Genomic DNA, 16915 nt, shown 5'->3' with positions numbered 1-16915 from the left:
CCCAGTATTGGGGGGGTGCAAGTGCCCAGTATTGGGGGGGTGCAAGTGCCCAGTATTGGGGGTGCAAGTGCCCGGTATTGGGGGGGTGCAAGTGCCCGGTATTGGGGGTGCAAGTGCCCGGTATTGGGGGGGGTGCAAGTGCCCGGTATTGGGGGGGTGCAAGTGCCCGGTATTGGGGGTGCAAGTGCCCGGTATTGGGGGGGGTGCAAGTGCCCGGTATTGGGGGGGGGGGTGCAAGTGCCCGGTATTGGGGGGGTGCAAGTGCCCGGTATTGGGGGGGGGTGCAAGTGCCCGGTATTGGGGGGGGTGCAAGTGCCCGGTATTGGGGGGTGGAGGTGCCCGGTATTGGGGGGGTGCAAATGCCCGGTATTGGGGGGTGCAAGTGCCCAGTATTAGTATTGGGGGGTGAAGGAGAACACTACCTACCAGAAATATCTCCTCCCGGTCCTCCAGCGCTCCGACAAACGAGCACCGTGCTTCTGCAGAGCCCCCGCTCAGCCAATAAGAAGAAAGAGAAAGTGTCTCAGACAGACATCAGTATCTGGCTGCAGACTGCAGGTAATGGAGCTCCACTCTACACAGGAAACATGTGACCTCCACCTACTCCGATTGTGTCTATTGGTTGTTTGTTACAATAAAGTTGATTGAAAAGAAAAAAAAAAGAACTGTGAAAGCTGCAGTCAGAGCGAGACTTCCGGTGTGGCTCTGCTGGGGCTACAACAACATGGCCGCCTCCTTGCACTGGAGACATTTCTGTGTGCTGTGTCTCTTCCTTCTTCCAATCAGCGCTGGAGGGAGGGGATTTCTGGTGGGAGTGTTCAGGTGAGAGCTGTGCTGTGTGTACAGGGGGCTTCTGGGGCTTTGTATGGGGATAATAATCTAGAATGTGGGTGGAGATGGTGGAGGGAGGGGGGTTGTGTATTGTGCAGACCTTCCATGCAGTGGGTGGGTGATGGGCTGTATGTATACCTGCTGCAGGACATGGTGTCCCCTGTGTGTCATATACAGGTCATCAATGGCTTCCTCCTACCAGGCATGGTGCATTGGTTGCCAGGAGACCCGTGCTGTGCCAACTCTTGGGTATAGGAACGATGCCTAAAAAGACACTCACCGGGTCATTATTTTCAACAACACCCCCCCCCCCCATAAGATTATATGTGTGTTTAATGTATTTAATGGGTTCAAGTATTACTTCCCTTTGCCCCTCCCCCCAAGCAGCTCCATTAAAGATGTAGGGCTGGGCGGGGGAGCTGGGCCAGCACAGACAACCTGAGGAGGCTCATTCACCTCTCAGGACTACAGAAACACGCCCCTCTCCTGGTGTCCACAGCATAGGGGGAGGGGGGTTCTGTAGATTGACCATCACAGTGGTCACGTGATTGGGAACTCGCATGCCTTGCAGCTTTCCGCAGTGTTTATTGCATTACAAGTTTTTTCCAGCCTCCCAAACAGCTGGTTCTTTGAAGTATCCCAAGTGGAAGCCTCTGGACCAGTTGGTTCTTAGAGGGATCCCAAACTGAAGCCTCCCAACCAGCTGGTTCTATGAGGGATACCAAGCAGAAGCCAACTGACCAACTGGTTATTTGAGGGATCCCAAGCAGAAGCCTCCCGACCAACTGGTTCTTTAAGGGATCCCACATGAAAGCCTCCCAAGCAACTGGTTCTTTAAAGTGATTCGAGGCAGAAGCCTCCCAGCCAACTGGTTCTTTGGGGGATCCCAAGGAAATCCCTCCTTACCAACAGGTTCTTTGAGGGATCCCAAGCGGAAGCCTCCTGACCAGCTGGCTCTTTGAGAGATCCCAAGCGGAAGCCTTCTGACCAACTGGTTCTTAGAGGAATCCCAAGTGAAAGCTTCCCGACCATCTGGTTCTTTGAGGGATCTCAAGTGGAAGCCTCCTTACCAACTGGCTTTTTGAGAGATCCAAAGAGGAAGCCTTCTGACCAACTGGTTCTTAGAGGAATCCCAAGTGAAAGCTTCCTGACCATCTGGTTCTTTGAGGGATCTCAAGTGGAAGCCTCCCATCCAACTGGTTCTTTGAGGGATCCCAAGTGGAACCCTCCTGACCAAATGATTTCTTTGAAGGATCCCAAGCTAAAGCCTCCCGATCAACAGGTTCTGTGAGGAATTTCAAGTGGAAGCCTCCCAACCAAATGGTTCTTGAGGGATCCCAAGTGAAAGCTTCCCGACCATCTGGTTCTTTGAGGGATCTCAAGTGGAAGCTTCCTGACCATCTGGTTCTTTGAGGGATCTCAAGTGGAAGCTTCCTGACCATCTGGTTCTTTGAGGGATCCCAAGTGAAAGCTTCCTGACCATCTGGTTCTTTGAGGGATCCCAAGTGGAAGCCTCCCAACCAACTGGTTCTTTGAGGGATACTGAGTAGAAGCCTCCCGACCAACTGGTTTCTTTTAAGGATCCCAAGCTGAAGCCTCCCGATCTGCTGGTTCTTTGAGGGATCCCAAGTGGAAGCCTCCCAACCAAATGGTTCTTGAGGGATCCCAAGCAGAAGTTTCTTTACCAACTGGATCTTTAAAGGGATCCCAAGCTGAATTTAGCTGTTCAGTGCTATTCTTTCTTCTCCTAGCTCTTGGTCTGCACAGAGTGCCTCCACCAGCACATATGGATTAGGCTACAAACCCAGATCTCTCTGAACCCCCTCTTCTTCCTCCCCTTTTTCTCCGAGAGAATCTCTAGTAAACTGGTTATAACTCCAGCAAATCTGGGGAGATCTGTATGTAATCTGTTCCATCTGGGCTGGTGGAAGAGCTCTGTAGAGAATGAGAGATGGGAGGGGAGGTAGCGGCACTGGACGGCTTACTTCCATTTAGGATCTCCTTCTAAGAACCAGTGGATGGGAGGTTGAGAATTAATTGAGTGCTTCCTTTCAGTGAATTCTCAGACTCCTGGCCACTGGTTCCTAGTAGGAGATCCCCAACAGAAGTCAGCTGTCCAGATCTCCCTGGATCTCTCTTCTTCCTCCAGCACTCTCACTAATAGAGTCAATTTAGTAACCTGGTTAGAACCCCAGCAAATGTGGCCCAACTGTACTGTGGAGAGGGGACAGCACTGGACAGCTTACTTTCATTTAGGATCTCTTCTAGGAAGCAGTGCATAGGAGGCTGAAATCATTTTTCTTCCTCTAGCCCCCCTACCAAAAGAGTAAATCTAGTAACCTGCCAGTGAAGTTCCAGGGGGCTTTATGCGCAATCTTTGGGTGTATCACGTACCTGGAGATGAGGCTGATACTGTGAGGAAGGCCTCTCATGCGCCTCTGACTCGGGACCCCTGATAGTGCAGACAGGGGGCACCGGAGTGTAGAGTAGCACGAGCGCCTGGAGGTTGCTGGAAGCGGACAGGTGGCCACTGGTGAGGGTTGCCAGGGAAGTCCGGTTGAGCAGGCAGCAGGTGCTGGAGACCGAAGTCCAGATAGCAGGAGGAGCCTGGGGAGCCTCCTTAGGCAAGATGGACGGATCTGGAAATAACAAGAGCGCGGTAAGACAAGCCGGGTCGGGAGCCAATCGGTAACGTAGAAGCCAGTAGGAGCAGACAGGAGCAGAGGTCACAGGACAAGCCGAGGTCGGTGCAGGCGGAGAGCAGAGAATAGTCAAGACGAGCCGGATCTGGAACTAGAAACAGGATGCAGGTAACAAGTATCCAAGGCTGAAGACAAAGCAGCACTGGAGCAGAGAAAGGGCTGGGTTTAAATAGCCCATTTGGCGCCAGTATCTATCGCACGTTGCGTATTCACGAACGTGAGTGCGTGGCTGCGCGATTCCGCGCATGCGTGGCTGCGCGAGTTCGCGCATGCTCATTTGCCATTGTCAAGTTTCTAACAGGAGCACGTCTTTGCACAGCAAACCTTCTCTTACAAGCTGTTGGAGGGGTTCTGGTTCGCAAGACTGTCTGAATTGAATAAGCAATCGTATTTAGCTGCTTGCTTTAACTGTTGTCGATAGACAGACAAGGTTTGTGTCTGGATAGTGACTGTATCATTGTATGTTTTAGATTCTAATTAGATGCCAGGAGGTCACTGTATATTTCTCCGTGGAGCAGTGGAAGGATCTAGAAGGACACAAGGATCTCTACAAGGACGTCATGATGGAGAATCTGCTGGGTAAGAGATTTATTTGTAAAGTATGGAGAGAGCAGTACTGAGGGTCAACATAGATCCCCCGTCATCTTATAAACACATAGAAATGATGTCCTCAGCTTGTGTGCTTCTTTCCTACAGATGGATTCATCGAGAGGAACCCACCAGAGAGAAGTTCAAGCCCTGATTCGTATAACGCTGCTGTGGACTTCCGCGAACTTAATATAATTGTTAAAGAAGAGGAGATTGCAATACCAGTGACTGTTAAGGAAGAGGCGGCTCCAGTAGATCTCGGGATTGGTAAGAGGATCATAATTGGCACTTTTCCACTGCAAGTACCGGCTCGGCTCTACTCGGCCCTGCTTGGCCCGGTTTGCTTTTCCACTGCTGGTACCGCATGGTACGGTGTTGGAATGGTTCGGTACGGTACGGTATGGTTTGCTTTTCCACTAAAGTAGTACTAAAGTTAAGTGGTGGGATAACAACGATTCTCTGACCATTCAGTGGCTAGTAGTGACTGCATGCAAAAGATTGTGGGATATGGTACCGGGTATGGTACCTCTTGGAACCACAATCGAGGTGGTACTGTTTTTTGGCACTTTTCCACTGCAAGTACCGGCTCGGCTCTACTCAACCCTGCTTGGCCCGGTTTACTTTTCCACTGCTGGTACCGCATGGTACGGTGTTGGAACGGTTCGGTACGGTACGGTATGGTTTGCTTTTCCACTAAAGTAGTACTAAAGTTAAGTGGGTGGGATAACAACGGGGTGGGTGGGATTCTCTGACCAATCAGTGGCTAGTAGTGACTGCATGCAAAGGATTGTGGGATATGGTACCGGGTATGGTACCTGTTGGAACCACAATCGAGGTGGTACTGTTTTTGAGAGCCGTACTGTTCGGTTCCATGCAGTGGAAAAGCGCATCCGTACCGTACCGAACCGTTCCTACACCGTACCATGCGGTACCAGCAGTGGAAAAGTACAAAAGCGAGCCGAACCGTTCGGTTCCATGCAATGGAAAAGCGCCTTACCGTACCGTACCGAACCGTTCCTACACCGTACCATGCAGTACCAGCAGTGGAAAAGCACAAAAGCAAGCCGAACCGTTCGGTTCCATGCAGTGGAAAAGCGCCATTAGTAACCTAAATAAATAATAATAAGCTGCGCTAAAATTAATACTACGTGCTATGTTCACACGTGTAAATATAAAGTCCCAATAGTCTCTAGATACAAATGTATTCTTTAATGTACACAGATCTTCAACTGCTATAGGGCCTCAGGTGATTCAATCTGCTTACCAGATTTTGGTGAAAAATGAGCCAAAGATTTATTCCCAATGACACCAGAATGTCTCCCTCGTTAAGATGATCAGTTGTGTTCCCAAGAACGTAGGACCTCAAACGACATTGGATCATACATGTGGAAAAAGAAAGGGTCCCATAGCGTAATACTGATACACTGCATATACAAAAATAGGGGACCCAAAAAGTGCACGTGTATAGTGTATAATAATCACACCAGAATTGTGATGAGACCAAAAGGAATACCGCAGAAAGTACACCAAATGACCCACCACCAAGTGTACCAACTGCTTACCAGAACTGTAAGATAATAAGCCAAACAGGATGATGACCACCACCGAAAGCACAAACTCCTTACCAAAACTATAAGATATTTTAGCCAAACAGGATGATAACCACCACCGAAAGCACAAACTGCTTACCAGAATCAATTATAAAAGAGCAGGATAGAAATATTATGGACCATCCAGAAAGTGAGCCGGACTACATCAATAGTGGATAATGACCATCACCCATTAACGCCAACCGCTTACCAGATGCCAGTAAAGATATAGCCAAACAAAGGGAGATGACTCCAGATCCAGGACAATCCAGTATTTATGACCCGATATCCAATCTCTCCAAAGATGATAGATAGATCTCACAGGGTGGGCATCAATCCCCAGATCACATATGTAAATGAATATACAAACACCCCATAGTGTAAAACTGTTAGGTTTAATAGTTTTAAAATAAAGAATAAAAATGAAAGGAGAGTGTAGATGTAACAAGCCGCCGGCTGGTCGGCTCTTCCGCCCGTCCTAGTCTCGTTCCGATGACGTCAGCACGCCGCGACCGACGTACGTTTCCTGGTTGGATCAAAATAAGATAAAGTTATCGAGAGAGAGAGAGAGGGTCATCTTTAGCAATTTGTAGAATACAGTCAAGAGAGTCTAGTATCTGGCAGAGTTGGCCAAAATATTTATATTTTGCTTTGTTTTCCCACAGATGGACACAAAAATGAGGACATCTTAGAGGTGCGCCTTGCTCCATCTCCAGACTGTAAAACAGAACATAATGAGATTGCACTGATCCCTCCTCAAGAAAACAGTGTTGAACAGAATATCCAGATCGTCCTTTGTTCTGCAAGCATTTTGCCTATCCCCACAAATTCCATAGAATTTCCCAGCCCCGTTTCTTCGCCCACTAACTGTAGGCGCAAAAAAGTCTTCCCCTGTCCTGACTGTGGGAAAAACCTTAGCCATAAGGCCAACCTTATAGCGCACCGGCGCATTCACACCGGGGAGAAGCCATTTTGCTGTCAAGATTGCGGGAGAGCCTTCACCCAGAAGTCAGACCTAGCGAGGCATCGGAGGATCCACACAGGAGAGAAGCCTTTCGCATGTCCGCACTGCGACAGATGTTTCACTCAGAAGTCCGACCTGGCTCTACACAAAAATGTTCACGCGGGGGAAAAGCCCTTCCCTTGCTCGGACTGCGGAAAAAAATTCACGCGGAAGTCTGTGCTGATCCGGCACAGGAGGATACACACCGACGAGAACCCTTTTCCTTGCCCCGAGTGCGGGAAATGTTTTGTGCAGAGGTCGGACCTGGTCTACCACCTCAGAATTCACGTCGGCGACAAGCCTTTTTCCTGCGATGAGTGTGGGAAGTCCTTCATCGGGAAGTCCGATCTGGTCACCCACCAGAGGATTCACACTGGCGAGAAGCCTTTCGCCTGCACGGACTGCAGCAAGCGTTTTGCGCACAGGACGATGCTTATCAACCACCAGAGGGTCCACACCGGGGAGCGGCCATTCTTCTGTACAGAGTGCGGGAAGAGCTTCATGCAGAAGGCCAGTCTGATATATCATCAGAGACTTCACAGAGGGGAGAAACCCTTTCCCTGCCCTGACTGCAGCAGAAGTTTTACGCAGAAGTCTGATCTAGTTCGGCATCAGAGAACTCACAAACAGTAGATGGCTCTACCTCAACGTGTGTGTGGGAAATGGGTCATGTGGTAGCATAGGTTTCCATGAAGAGTGAACATTCACATATGTAGTTCAAAGGGTTTCAAGAGGAGCACCTGTCTCCTATGGATAGGAAGGGTGGACATTTTTCTTGACTCAACTAATCTCCATACTACCCATGTGCGTGGAATCATTTACATTAAAAAGGTTTAGTCCGGTATGTGCTTGTTGGAACACTTATGTGATTGTAAGGCCCTTGTGTTCTCACATGGACCTCTCCAAGTCAAGTTAAACAGCCCCGTGGTCTTAAAGCAAATAAAAGAGGCCAATGTTATCTCGATTTGGCTTGTCCAGACTTGTTCCAGTGGCCTTGTCAAAGTCTCCCAAAGCTCATTCCATAGCCATAAGTCCATGCCATAAGAACAAAGTCTCATATGTAGAACACCTCTCCCGTGTCCTTAAATTCGCAATACCCAAGAGGCTTGTCGTAAACCAGGGGTGGGGAACCTTTTTTCTGCCGAGGGCCGTTTGGGTATTTTTAAAATCATTCGGGGGCCATTCAAAATGATCAACTAAAAAATGTGCCTGTTCTATTTGGTCAAACATTTAATTAACTCACCCCTAATGTGATGGCTGCAACTGTTTCTCTTTGGTGAGGTGTGTGATGTTAGCTGGTATTGATGATGTTGCTACTGGCAACTGGTTTTCCAGGTTTGCCCCATCAATGCAGAGTGATGAGTGCCCCCATCAATGCAGAGTGATGAGTGCCCCCATCAATGCAGAGTGAATGCAGAGTGATGAGTGCCCCCATCGATGCAGAGTGATAAATGCCCCTATCGATGCAGAGTGATGAGTGCCCCCATCGATGCAGAGTGATGAGTGCCCCCCATCGATGCAGAGTGATGAGTGCCCCCCATCGATGCAGAGTGATGAGTGCCCCCCATCGATGCAGAGTGATGAGTGCCCCCCATCGATGCAGAGTGAAGAGTGCCCCCCATCGATACAGAGTGAAGAGTGCCCCCCCATCGATGCAGAGTGATGAGAGCCCCCCCATCGATGCAGAGTGAAGAGTGCCCCCCCCCCCATCGATTCAGAGTGATGAGTGCCCCTCCATCGATGCAGAGTGATGAGTGCCCCCCATCGATGCAGAGTGAAGAGTGCCCCCCATCGATACAGAGTGAAGAGTGCCCCCCCATCGATGCAGAGTGATGAGTGCCCCCCCATCGATGCAGAGTGAAGAGTGCCCCCCCCCATCGATTCAGAGTGATGAGTGCCCCTCCATCGATGCAGAGTGATGAGTGCCCCCCATCGATGCTGAGGGATGAGTGCCCCCCATCGATGCTGAGGGATGAGTGCCCCCCATCGATGCTGAGTGAAGAGTGCCCCCCCCATCGATTCAGAGTGATGAGTGCCCCCCCATCGATGCAGAGTGAAGAGTGCCCCCCCCCCATCGATTCAGAGTGATGAGTGCCCCCCCCATCGATGCAGAGTGAAGAGTGCCCCCCCCATCGATTCAGAGTGATGAGTGCCCCCCCATCGATGCAGAGTGATGAGTGCCCCCCATCGATGCAGAGTGATGAGTGCCCCCCATCGATGCAGAGTGATTAGCGCCCCCATCAATGCAAAGTGATTAGTGCCCCCATCAATGCAGAGCGCATGAGGATTAGAGAGCCTCCTGATTACACACAGAGCAGGGTTCTTCTGCTTAACCGGCGCGGGCGCTCTCATACGAAGTCACGCCTCCTGGAGCGAATCCTATGATAGATGTCACCACTGTGCTGTCTATGATAGGTGGGAGGCGTGACTTTGTATATCAGCGGCCACACCGGGTAAGCAGAGGAACCGGCTCTGTGTGTAACCAGGAGGCGCTCCCCCTCCCCTTCCCCTCCGGAGGCAGCCCAATGGCAGGGCCGGATCGGATGGCTTCGGGGGCTGCATATGGCCCACGGGCCGTAGGTTCCCCACCCCTGTCGTAAACCGAAGAAACCTTTCATTAACCTGTGAAGCCTGTCTGAAACAAGGACCAGTTCCTACTACTCAGTCCTATCTTTTATGCATTCAGATTTGTCGATAAGCCACTTAAAGGTTTAGCTCTTACCATGATAGGGCCACTTGCTCTGGATATGAAGGACAGGTTTTCTTTAGCCTTAGGTGAAGAATTGGTAATTATGGTTTTTCTTCCTTGGTAGTGGTCTTTTTGAGACAATACTATAAAAGGTGGACTCGAACTCTTGAGAGAAAGCATCACATGTAAGGACTTTTATAACATATATAGTGTCCTGTCTTCCCAAGAACGCATCTTCACTGAGTTAGGAAGCAGTTCATACTGACGCAAGAATGAAAATTGTCTACATGGATCTATAATAAACGTTTTGTAATAAAAAATCACTTGTAACTATATTGTTCTTACCATTCCTCCTCCATGCCCTTGCAGATAGACACAAGAAAATCCCAGGTCCAAAAACTTCTATAAGTCAGGATGATATTTTTAGAAGACTGCGGCTGAAGACTCAAAACCATTTTTTATAAAAGATAAAGGTGTAGCGCTAATCTTATGGGTATATAGCAGAAATGCAAGTCCACAGTTTAGGGAAAGTCCACAATATGAAAGTGTCCACTCCACACACAGATGTGCAAAAGCTATAGGTCCAGAGAACCACCACCGAGCCAGAAGACACACTGCCTCTTACCAAAAAACATGGACCCTCATTACAAAGGTCATGTTAAGCATTCAGGTATATAGTCACACCCATCCGCATCCGTGTAGAACGCCAACAAGATGGCCGCCTCGTGTCTCCTCGTGGTAGCGAGCGTCGCCGTAGGCTCCTCCCGATGCGTTTTGTCATAGGCTGATGTCGTCAAAACCATTTTTGCCTATAGTTTTGACAAAATTTCTATGGTGTAGTCCAGGGGGTCTCCAAACTTTCAAAACAAAGGGCCAGTCTACTGTTTTTCAGGCTCTGGGGGAGCCGCTCTGTGTGAGTGGAAAATGCCCTGGCGTCCATGGGGGGGTAAACAATGCCCCATCATTGGTGTCAGTGGGAGGAATAGTACCCCATTATTGGTGTCAGTGGGAGGAATAGTGCCCCATCATTGGTGTCAGTGGGAGGAATAGTGCCCCATTATTGGTGTCAGTGGGAGGAATAGTGCCCCATTGTCAGAAATGTCTAGTGCTCCTGCTCCTCATTTCAGCATCCTGCTTTTGGCTGTGGCATTCTCCTTGTCTGTCTGTCCACCTGCAAGGTGATTAATTGTGGCCGGTCTCTGGGTGGAGACCAAAACTGATTTGAGCCAAGCAAGCCTGTAGTCTCGTGCTTGTGAAAGGGTGTGTAATACATGATCAAGCTACCTGTTTGTCTCCCCTGCTTTGGTAGATTGGATTACCTCATTGACGACCTCGGATCAGATACCAACTATTCTCTGAACTCTGCTTGCCTTTTGACTTCAGATTTTGACCCTGACTCTTCTGAACCTTGCCTGTCTGCCAATCACAAGTACCTGTTTGCTTTTCTAAGTTCGCACATGCCCTGGCATGGTAGCCAAGTGCTATAGCATTGTCTATAAGTTCAACTGAGTACTGGTAGAGCTGCTTGCCTTATGGGAAAGGGGGCTGCTTTAGGTGAAGAACACAGAAGCCAGCCATAGTGTCTCACCTCCCACTGACACCAACGATGGGCCACTATTCCTTCCAATGACTCCCAACGATGGGGCACTATTCCTTCCAATGACTCCCAACAATGGGGCACTATTCCCCCCCCACTGACACCAACGATGGGGCACTATTCCTTCCAATGACTCCCAACAATGGGGCACTATTCCCCCCACTGACATCAACGAGTGGAAGCGACTGGAATTAAGTTTCTCTGCAGGGTTAGTGGGGTTACTCTCCATGAGATGACCCAGAGTTTGAAGATCTGGGGGAATTTCAGAATAGAAGTGCTCCACCTTTGGATTGAGAAATTTTGCAACTCATTGATGTTAGGGAAGCTTCAGCTGGGTTCTTGGGGTTCATTAACCTCAACAATGCCTCGCCCCACAAGCAGAGCTCCGCTCACAGCACTGTACTCCCCACCTGGGGTAAGCCACAGTGCCCTTAGGACACTATCCAGATAGGTAAGATGTGTGATAGATAGGGTGTGACACAGTGGGCATCAATAAAAAGCAAAATGAACCATATGAGGGGGTAGCCCAAACACTAGATGAAAAATCACTGAGCACTAGGAGCATTGGTCTCCAAAATGAAGCCCTTTGTTTGACTTTATACGGCCCTTGAGGCATTATTCATGCCACTGACAGCAACGATGGGGCACTATTCCTCCCACTGACACCAACAATGGGGCCCTATTCCTCCCACTGACACCAACGATGGGGCCCTATTCCTCCCACTGACACCAACGATGGGCCACTATTCCTTCCAATGACTCCCAACGATGAGGCACTATTCCTCCCACTGACACCAACGATGGGCCACTATTCCTTCCAATGACTCCCAACGATGGGGCACTATTCCCCCCACTGACACCAACAATGGGGCACAATTCCTTCCAATGACTCCCAACAATGGGGCACTATTCCCCCCCACTGACGCCAACGATGGGCCACTATTCCTTCCAATGACTCCCAACAATGGGGCACAATTCCTTCCAATGACTCCTAACAATGGGGCACTATTCCCCCCACTGACACCAACAATGGGGCACTATTCCCCCCACTGACATCAACAATGGGGCACTATTCCCCCCACTGACACCAACAATGGGGCACAATTCCTTCCAATGACTCCCAACAATGGGGCACTATTCCCCCCCACTGACGCCAACGATGGGCCACTATTCCTTCCAATGACTCCCAACAATGGGGCACTATTCCCACTGACACCAACAATGGGGCACTATTCCCCCCACTGACACCAACAATGGGGCACTATTCCCCCCACTGACATCAACGATGGGCCACTATTCCTTCCAGTGACTCCCAACGATGAGGCACTATTCCCCCCACTGACACCAACGATGGGCCCCTATTCCTTCCAATGACTCCCAACGATGGGGCACTATTCCCCCCACTGACACCAACAATGGGGCACTATTTCTTCCAATGACTCCCAACGATGAGGCACTATTCCTCCCACTGACACCAGTGATGGGGCACTATTCCTCCCACTGACTCCAACAATGGGGCACTATTCCTCCCACTGACACCAACAATGGGGCACTATTCCTCCCACTGACACCAACAATGGGGCACTATTCCTCCCACTGACACCAACAATGGGGCACTATTCCTTCCAATGACTCCCAACGATGGGGCACTATTCCTCCTACTGACACCAATGATGGGGCACTATTCCTACCACTGACACCAACAATGGGGCACTATTCCTCCCACTGACACCAACAATGGGGCACTATTCCTCCCACTGACACCAATGATGGGGCACTATTCCTTTCAATGACACCAACAATGGGGCACTATTCCTTCCAATGACACCCAATGATGAGGCACTATTCCTCCCACTGACACCAATGATGGGGCACTATTCCTTCCAATGACACCAACAATAGGGCACTATTCCTCCCACTGACACCAATGATGGGGCACTATTCCTTCCAATGACACCCAATGATGAGGCACTATTCCTCCCACTGACACCAATGATGAGGCACTATTCCTTCCACTGACACCAATGATGGGGCACTATTCCTCCCACTGACACCAATGATGAGGCACTATTCCTCCCACCAGTAATGGTATGTAAAATGGATTTGTTTTTTAGTATTAATTAAGAATTCTATTCTAAAATCATATTTCTCTTACGTCCTCCGACAGTCGCCGCCTCTTCATATTCGTCACATATGGGGTATTAGACTTTGCTCCGAAGGAGTAGCTAGGCAACAGAATATGTTAACAATAAAGCTTTAACATATCCCACCCTCAAGGGGTGGTCCCCTCAGTCAATACCCTCCTACTTCCTGCAACCATATCCCAGTTTTAATGTCTAGCTTGTCAGGAGTGGCTGGCTCTCTCTGTGCTGGGACTTTTTGTCCCAGACTCTTTCTTCTTTTTAATATTTTATTTGAGTTTTTTCTCTACCTTTACTTAGCTGTTGTTTTTGTCAGCATTAGTTAGTTCTTCGGACGAAGAGGATCATGCGGACTGGGTCTCGGGCTGATCCCCCTGATCGCAGGTCGTGGGTCAGTGGCTTCCCAGTCTGCCATCGAGCGTTCAGCCAGGTAACGCTCCTGGCACGGTGAACGACCCATCCCTGTTCGGTGCAGGGATGTTTGGTGAGGTGGCTACCTCACCGGACGCTGTGCGGTTTCTTAACCGCCATTGTGTGCGTCTTGAATTGCGACTCTCCCTGCCTCATGTGCAGCGGCTTGTTCGCCTGTGCGGGTTCCCCACGCCATGTGAGGTAAGTGTGTCTATGTGGGGACCTGTCTGTCTGGGGGGGGTCTCAGTCTGGGACTGTGTAACCTGCCTTTAAATCACACTGCTTGTCTCCCTATCTCTCGGCTGCATGCTGTGGGCTGCAAGGGGGGGGGGGGAGCTGTATGACACTGTGTGTGTCAGGCTGGGCAGTGTGGGAAGCTGTGTGCTGTGGGGCATGTTTTTAATGGCATGTTTGGGCATATACAGCGATCGCTGCGGCGATCTAACATGTATCCATATAATGGGATGAATTTGTGTGTGTTTTTATGCACTGTGGAGCGGCGGTTTCGGCGCCAAACGACGCCATTTTACCGGCGCCCGCTCCGGCCGCATGGTTTACATGCACGGCGGCCATTTTCTTGTAGCCTCCATAGGCTTACATAGAGCGCCCTGGCAGCATCACTTCCTTTTTCCTGGAACGCCGGTCGAGGCAGCAGCAGCAGCGGGGTCTCCTCAGGTTTTATCCTTCTATTCCTGTTGTCCATTGCCTGTATTCAGTCTGTATATTCCCTGTGGGGGTCTCATTGTGCCTGAGTGTGTGCGGTGGGCTGCGCTTGCCGCGCTTGCTGAAAGGGGGCAGTTAACCCTTGGTTGTCTGGCGTACAGGGGCAATGGATTCTCAGGAGGGCAAGTTTCCCACAGTATTGGTGGAAAGCCAGGGGACCGCTGTTTCCCCCCCCAGGGGGGGATTTAGCCACTATTGTGGCTGGCCTTGCTGCCCAGGTGCAAATGCTGGTGGCTGCTCAATCTACTAAACGGCCCAGAGTTACTCTGTCCTCCGATTCTGAGGGTGAAGGTGATGGGGCTGTTCTGGCAGGGACCCCCCTATCGGGGTCCCGCTCCTCTCTTGATCTAGTGGGGTCTGAGGTAGAGGCTGAGGTTGAGGGGGTTGATAATTCTCCCCCTGGCTCGCCTGAAGAGCTTGCAATCATGGATGAGTTGATTGCTTCCATTAAGCAGACGCTACGTTTGCAGGACGAAGTGTGTCCCCCCGCTGCCTTGGCGGCTTATGGGACGCAGAGAAAACGCAGGACGCCGCAGGTTTTTCCCTGCAATGCTGATTTTCAGCGCGCTGTAAAGGATCAATGGCGCGATCTGCGCAAACCTTTTGCGGTACCAAGTAAATTCAAGCTGCGTTATCCTTTCTCCCCTGCCACTGATGAACGGTGGTGTGTGCCTCCACCAGTGGATCATGCAATTGCGGTTTTGAACAAAGCCACTGCGATTCCTGCAGAGGGATCCCCTGTTTTCCGTGATGCCACGGATAGGAGACTGGAGTCTCTTGCCCGTCATACTTATTCTGTTACGGGTTCTATGCTTAAGGCTCTATTTGCTTCTCTCATGGCGGCCCAGGCGATCGCAAGTTGGACGCAGATGCTTAGGCGCGTCCTAGTGGCCGATTCGGCCTCGGCGGCGACCCTGGACATGGTGGATCAGATCCACCAGGGTGTCATGTATCTGTGTGATGCGGACCTGGACCTGATTCCGTTGGCTGCACGTGTGCACAGCGTGGCGGTGTTGTCTCGCCGCCTGGTTTGGTTGAAATGTTGGTCGGTGGACCAATCTTCACGTAAAACCTTAGCCAATCTGCCTTATGATGGGTCTCGCCTTTTTGGGGAGTCCCTGGATGTGTTGATTAAGGGGATCACCGGGGGTAAGAGCACTCTCTTGCCCCATTTCCCCAAGGCTAAGGGGGCTTCTGGGAAGAAGCATGCAAATTTTCGGCCCCCTCAGGGGTCCTTTCGTGCCTTTCGGCCGCACTACAAGGGCAAACCGTTCAAAGGCCAGGGCTCTCAGAAGAAACCCTGGTCTGGGAAACAGAAGTCCGGCCAATCCGGACCTGCGGCCCATAACAGTTCGGCCTGAAGGGGCGCCCTCACCCAGTTTTGGGGTGGGGGGACGCTTGCTCGGTTTTCTTCAGCCCTGGTTGGCCCGTGTGCGGGACAGATGGGTTCTGGAAATCGTTCGATCTGGTTACAAGATCGAGTTTCTCTCTCGGCCAGAGAGCAGATTTTTTCCCTCAAATCTACAACTGTCTCCAGAGCGCCTGCGGGATCTGCACCTGGCGGTGCGGGACCTGAGGGCTCAGGGAGTGGTGGTTCCGGTGCCTCATCGGGACAGATTTCGGGGGTTTTATTCCAATCTGTTCACCGTGCCCAGAAAGGAGGGCAAGGTTCGTCCAATTCTGGACTTGAAAGCTCTGAACCGCTCTGTGCGGGTTCGCAAGTGCCGCATGGAATCCCTGCGCTCGGTGGTGGCTGCCCTGGTTCCGGGGGAATTCATGGCCTCCATCGATTTGAAGGATGCGTATCTTCACATCCCCATATTCGAGGGTCATCAGAGATACCTTCGATTTGCCACTGCGGAGGATCACTACCAGTTCGTGGCGTTGCCCTTTGGGCTCGCCTCGGCTCCGCGGGTCTTCACCAAGGTGCTTGCACCGGTTCTGGCATTATTGAGGGCCCAGGGCATTTCTGTCCTGGGGTATCTGGACGACATTCTGATTCGGTCTGCGACCAGTCAGGGTCTGGAGAAGGACCTGTCTGTCACGATGCAAACTCTGCAGGAGTTCGGTTGGACGATAAATGTTCCAAAGTCGACACTGAGTCCGTCGGTTCGTCTTCCCTATCTGTGAATGATACTGGACTCGGTGCAGGCGAAGGTCTTCCTGCCGGAAGACAAACTCAGGACTCTTCAGGAGGAAGTCAAGTCCCTCAGGGACGTTCCGAACTCGTCTCTGCGAACGTGTATGAGATGTCTGGGATTGATGGTCTCGGCTTTCGAGGCGATTCCTTTCGCGCAGTTTCACACGCGGGGTCTCCAGGCGGAGATCTTGTCCAAGTGGGACGGGCGACCTCAATCTCTGGATCTTCAGATCTCGTTGAGTCATCGCACCAGGGAAAACCTTCTGTGGTGGCTCCAGTCCCCGTTGGTGTCCGGGGGCAAGTCGTTTCGTCCGATCTCGTGGACGATAATCACCACGGATGCCAGCCTGTCGGGCTGGGGTGGTGTTCTGGGCGTTCTGTCCGCCCAGGGGACCTGGTCGGAGGGGGAGTCTTCCCTCCCGATCAACATTCTGGAATTGCATGCGATAAGGCTCTGTCTTCATCGCTGGACGGACCGCTGCAGGGCTGCCCGGTTCGGGT

General features: G+C 51.0%; 2 protein-coding genes across 2 annotated transcripts in view; both read left to right on the top strand.

The window, feature by feature from the left end:
* LOC309562996 (uncharacterized protein) overlaps positions 1-16915 on the top strand; it is a 52818-nt gene that overhangs the window by 22126 nt on the left and 13777 nt on the right. The gene's annotated exons all lie outside the window — the stretch shown is intronic.
* Positions 738-7492, top strand: LOC309562798 (uncharacterized protein). Its single transcript, XM_082267104.1, has 4 exons — positions 738-822; positions 4015-4112; positions 4230-4388; positions 6376-7492. Exons 2-4 carry the CDS (start codon positions 4094-4096, stop codon positions 7344-7346), a joined length of 1149 nt encoding a protein of 382 aa, XP_082123230.1. The 5' UTR covers positions 738-822; positions 4015-4093; the 3' UTR covers positions 7347-7492.

Source organism: Pelophylax lessonae, assembly GCF_965119305.1.
Source record: "Pelophylax lessonae genome assembly, chromosome: 9".
Lineage (NCBI taxonomy): Eukaryota > Metazoa > Chordata > Amphibia > Anura > Ranidae > Pelophylax > Pelophylax lessonae.
This window is presented reverse-complemented; position numbering and strand designations above follow the sequence as displayed.

Bases quoted from the DNA above. Each gene is read 5' to 3' on its own strand.
- LOC309562798 (XM_082267104.1), top strand. The intron at 4,389-6,375 runs GTAAGAGGATCA...GTTTTCCCACAG, and splicing joins TCCAGTAGATCTCGGGATTG to ATGGACACAAAAATGAGGAC.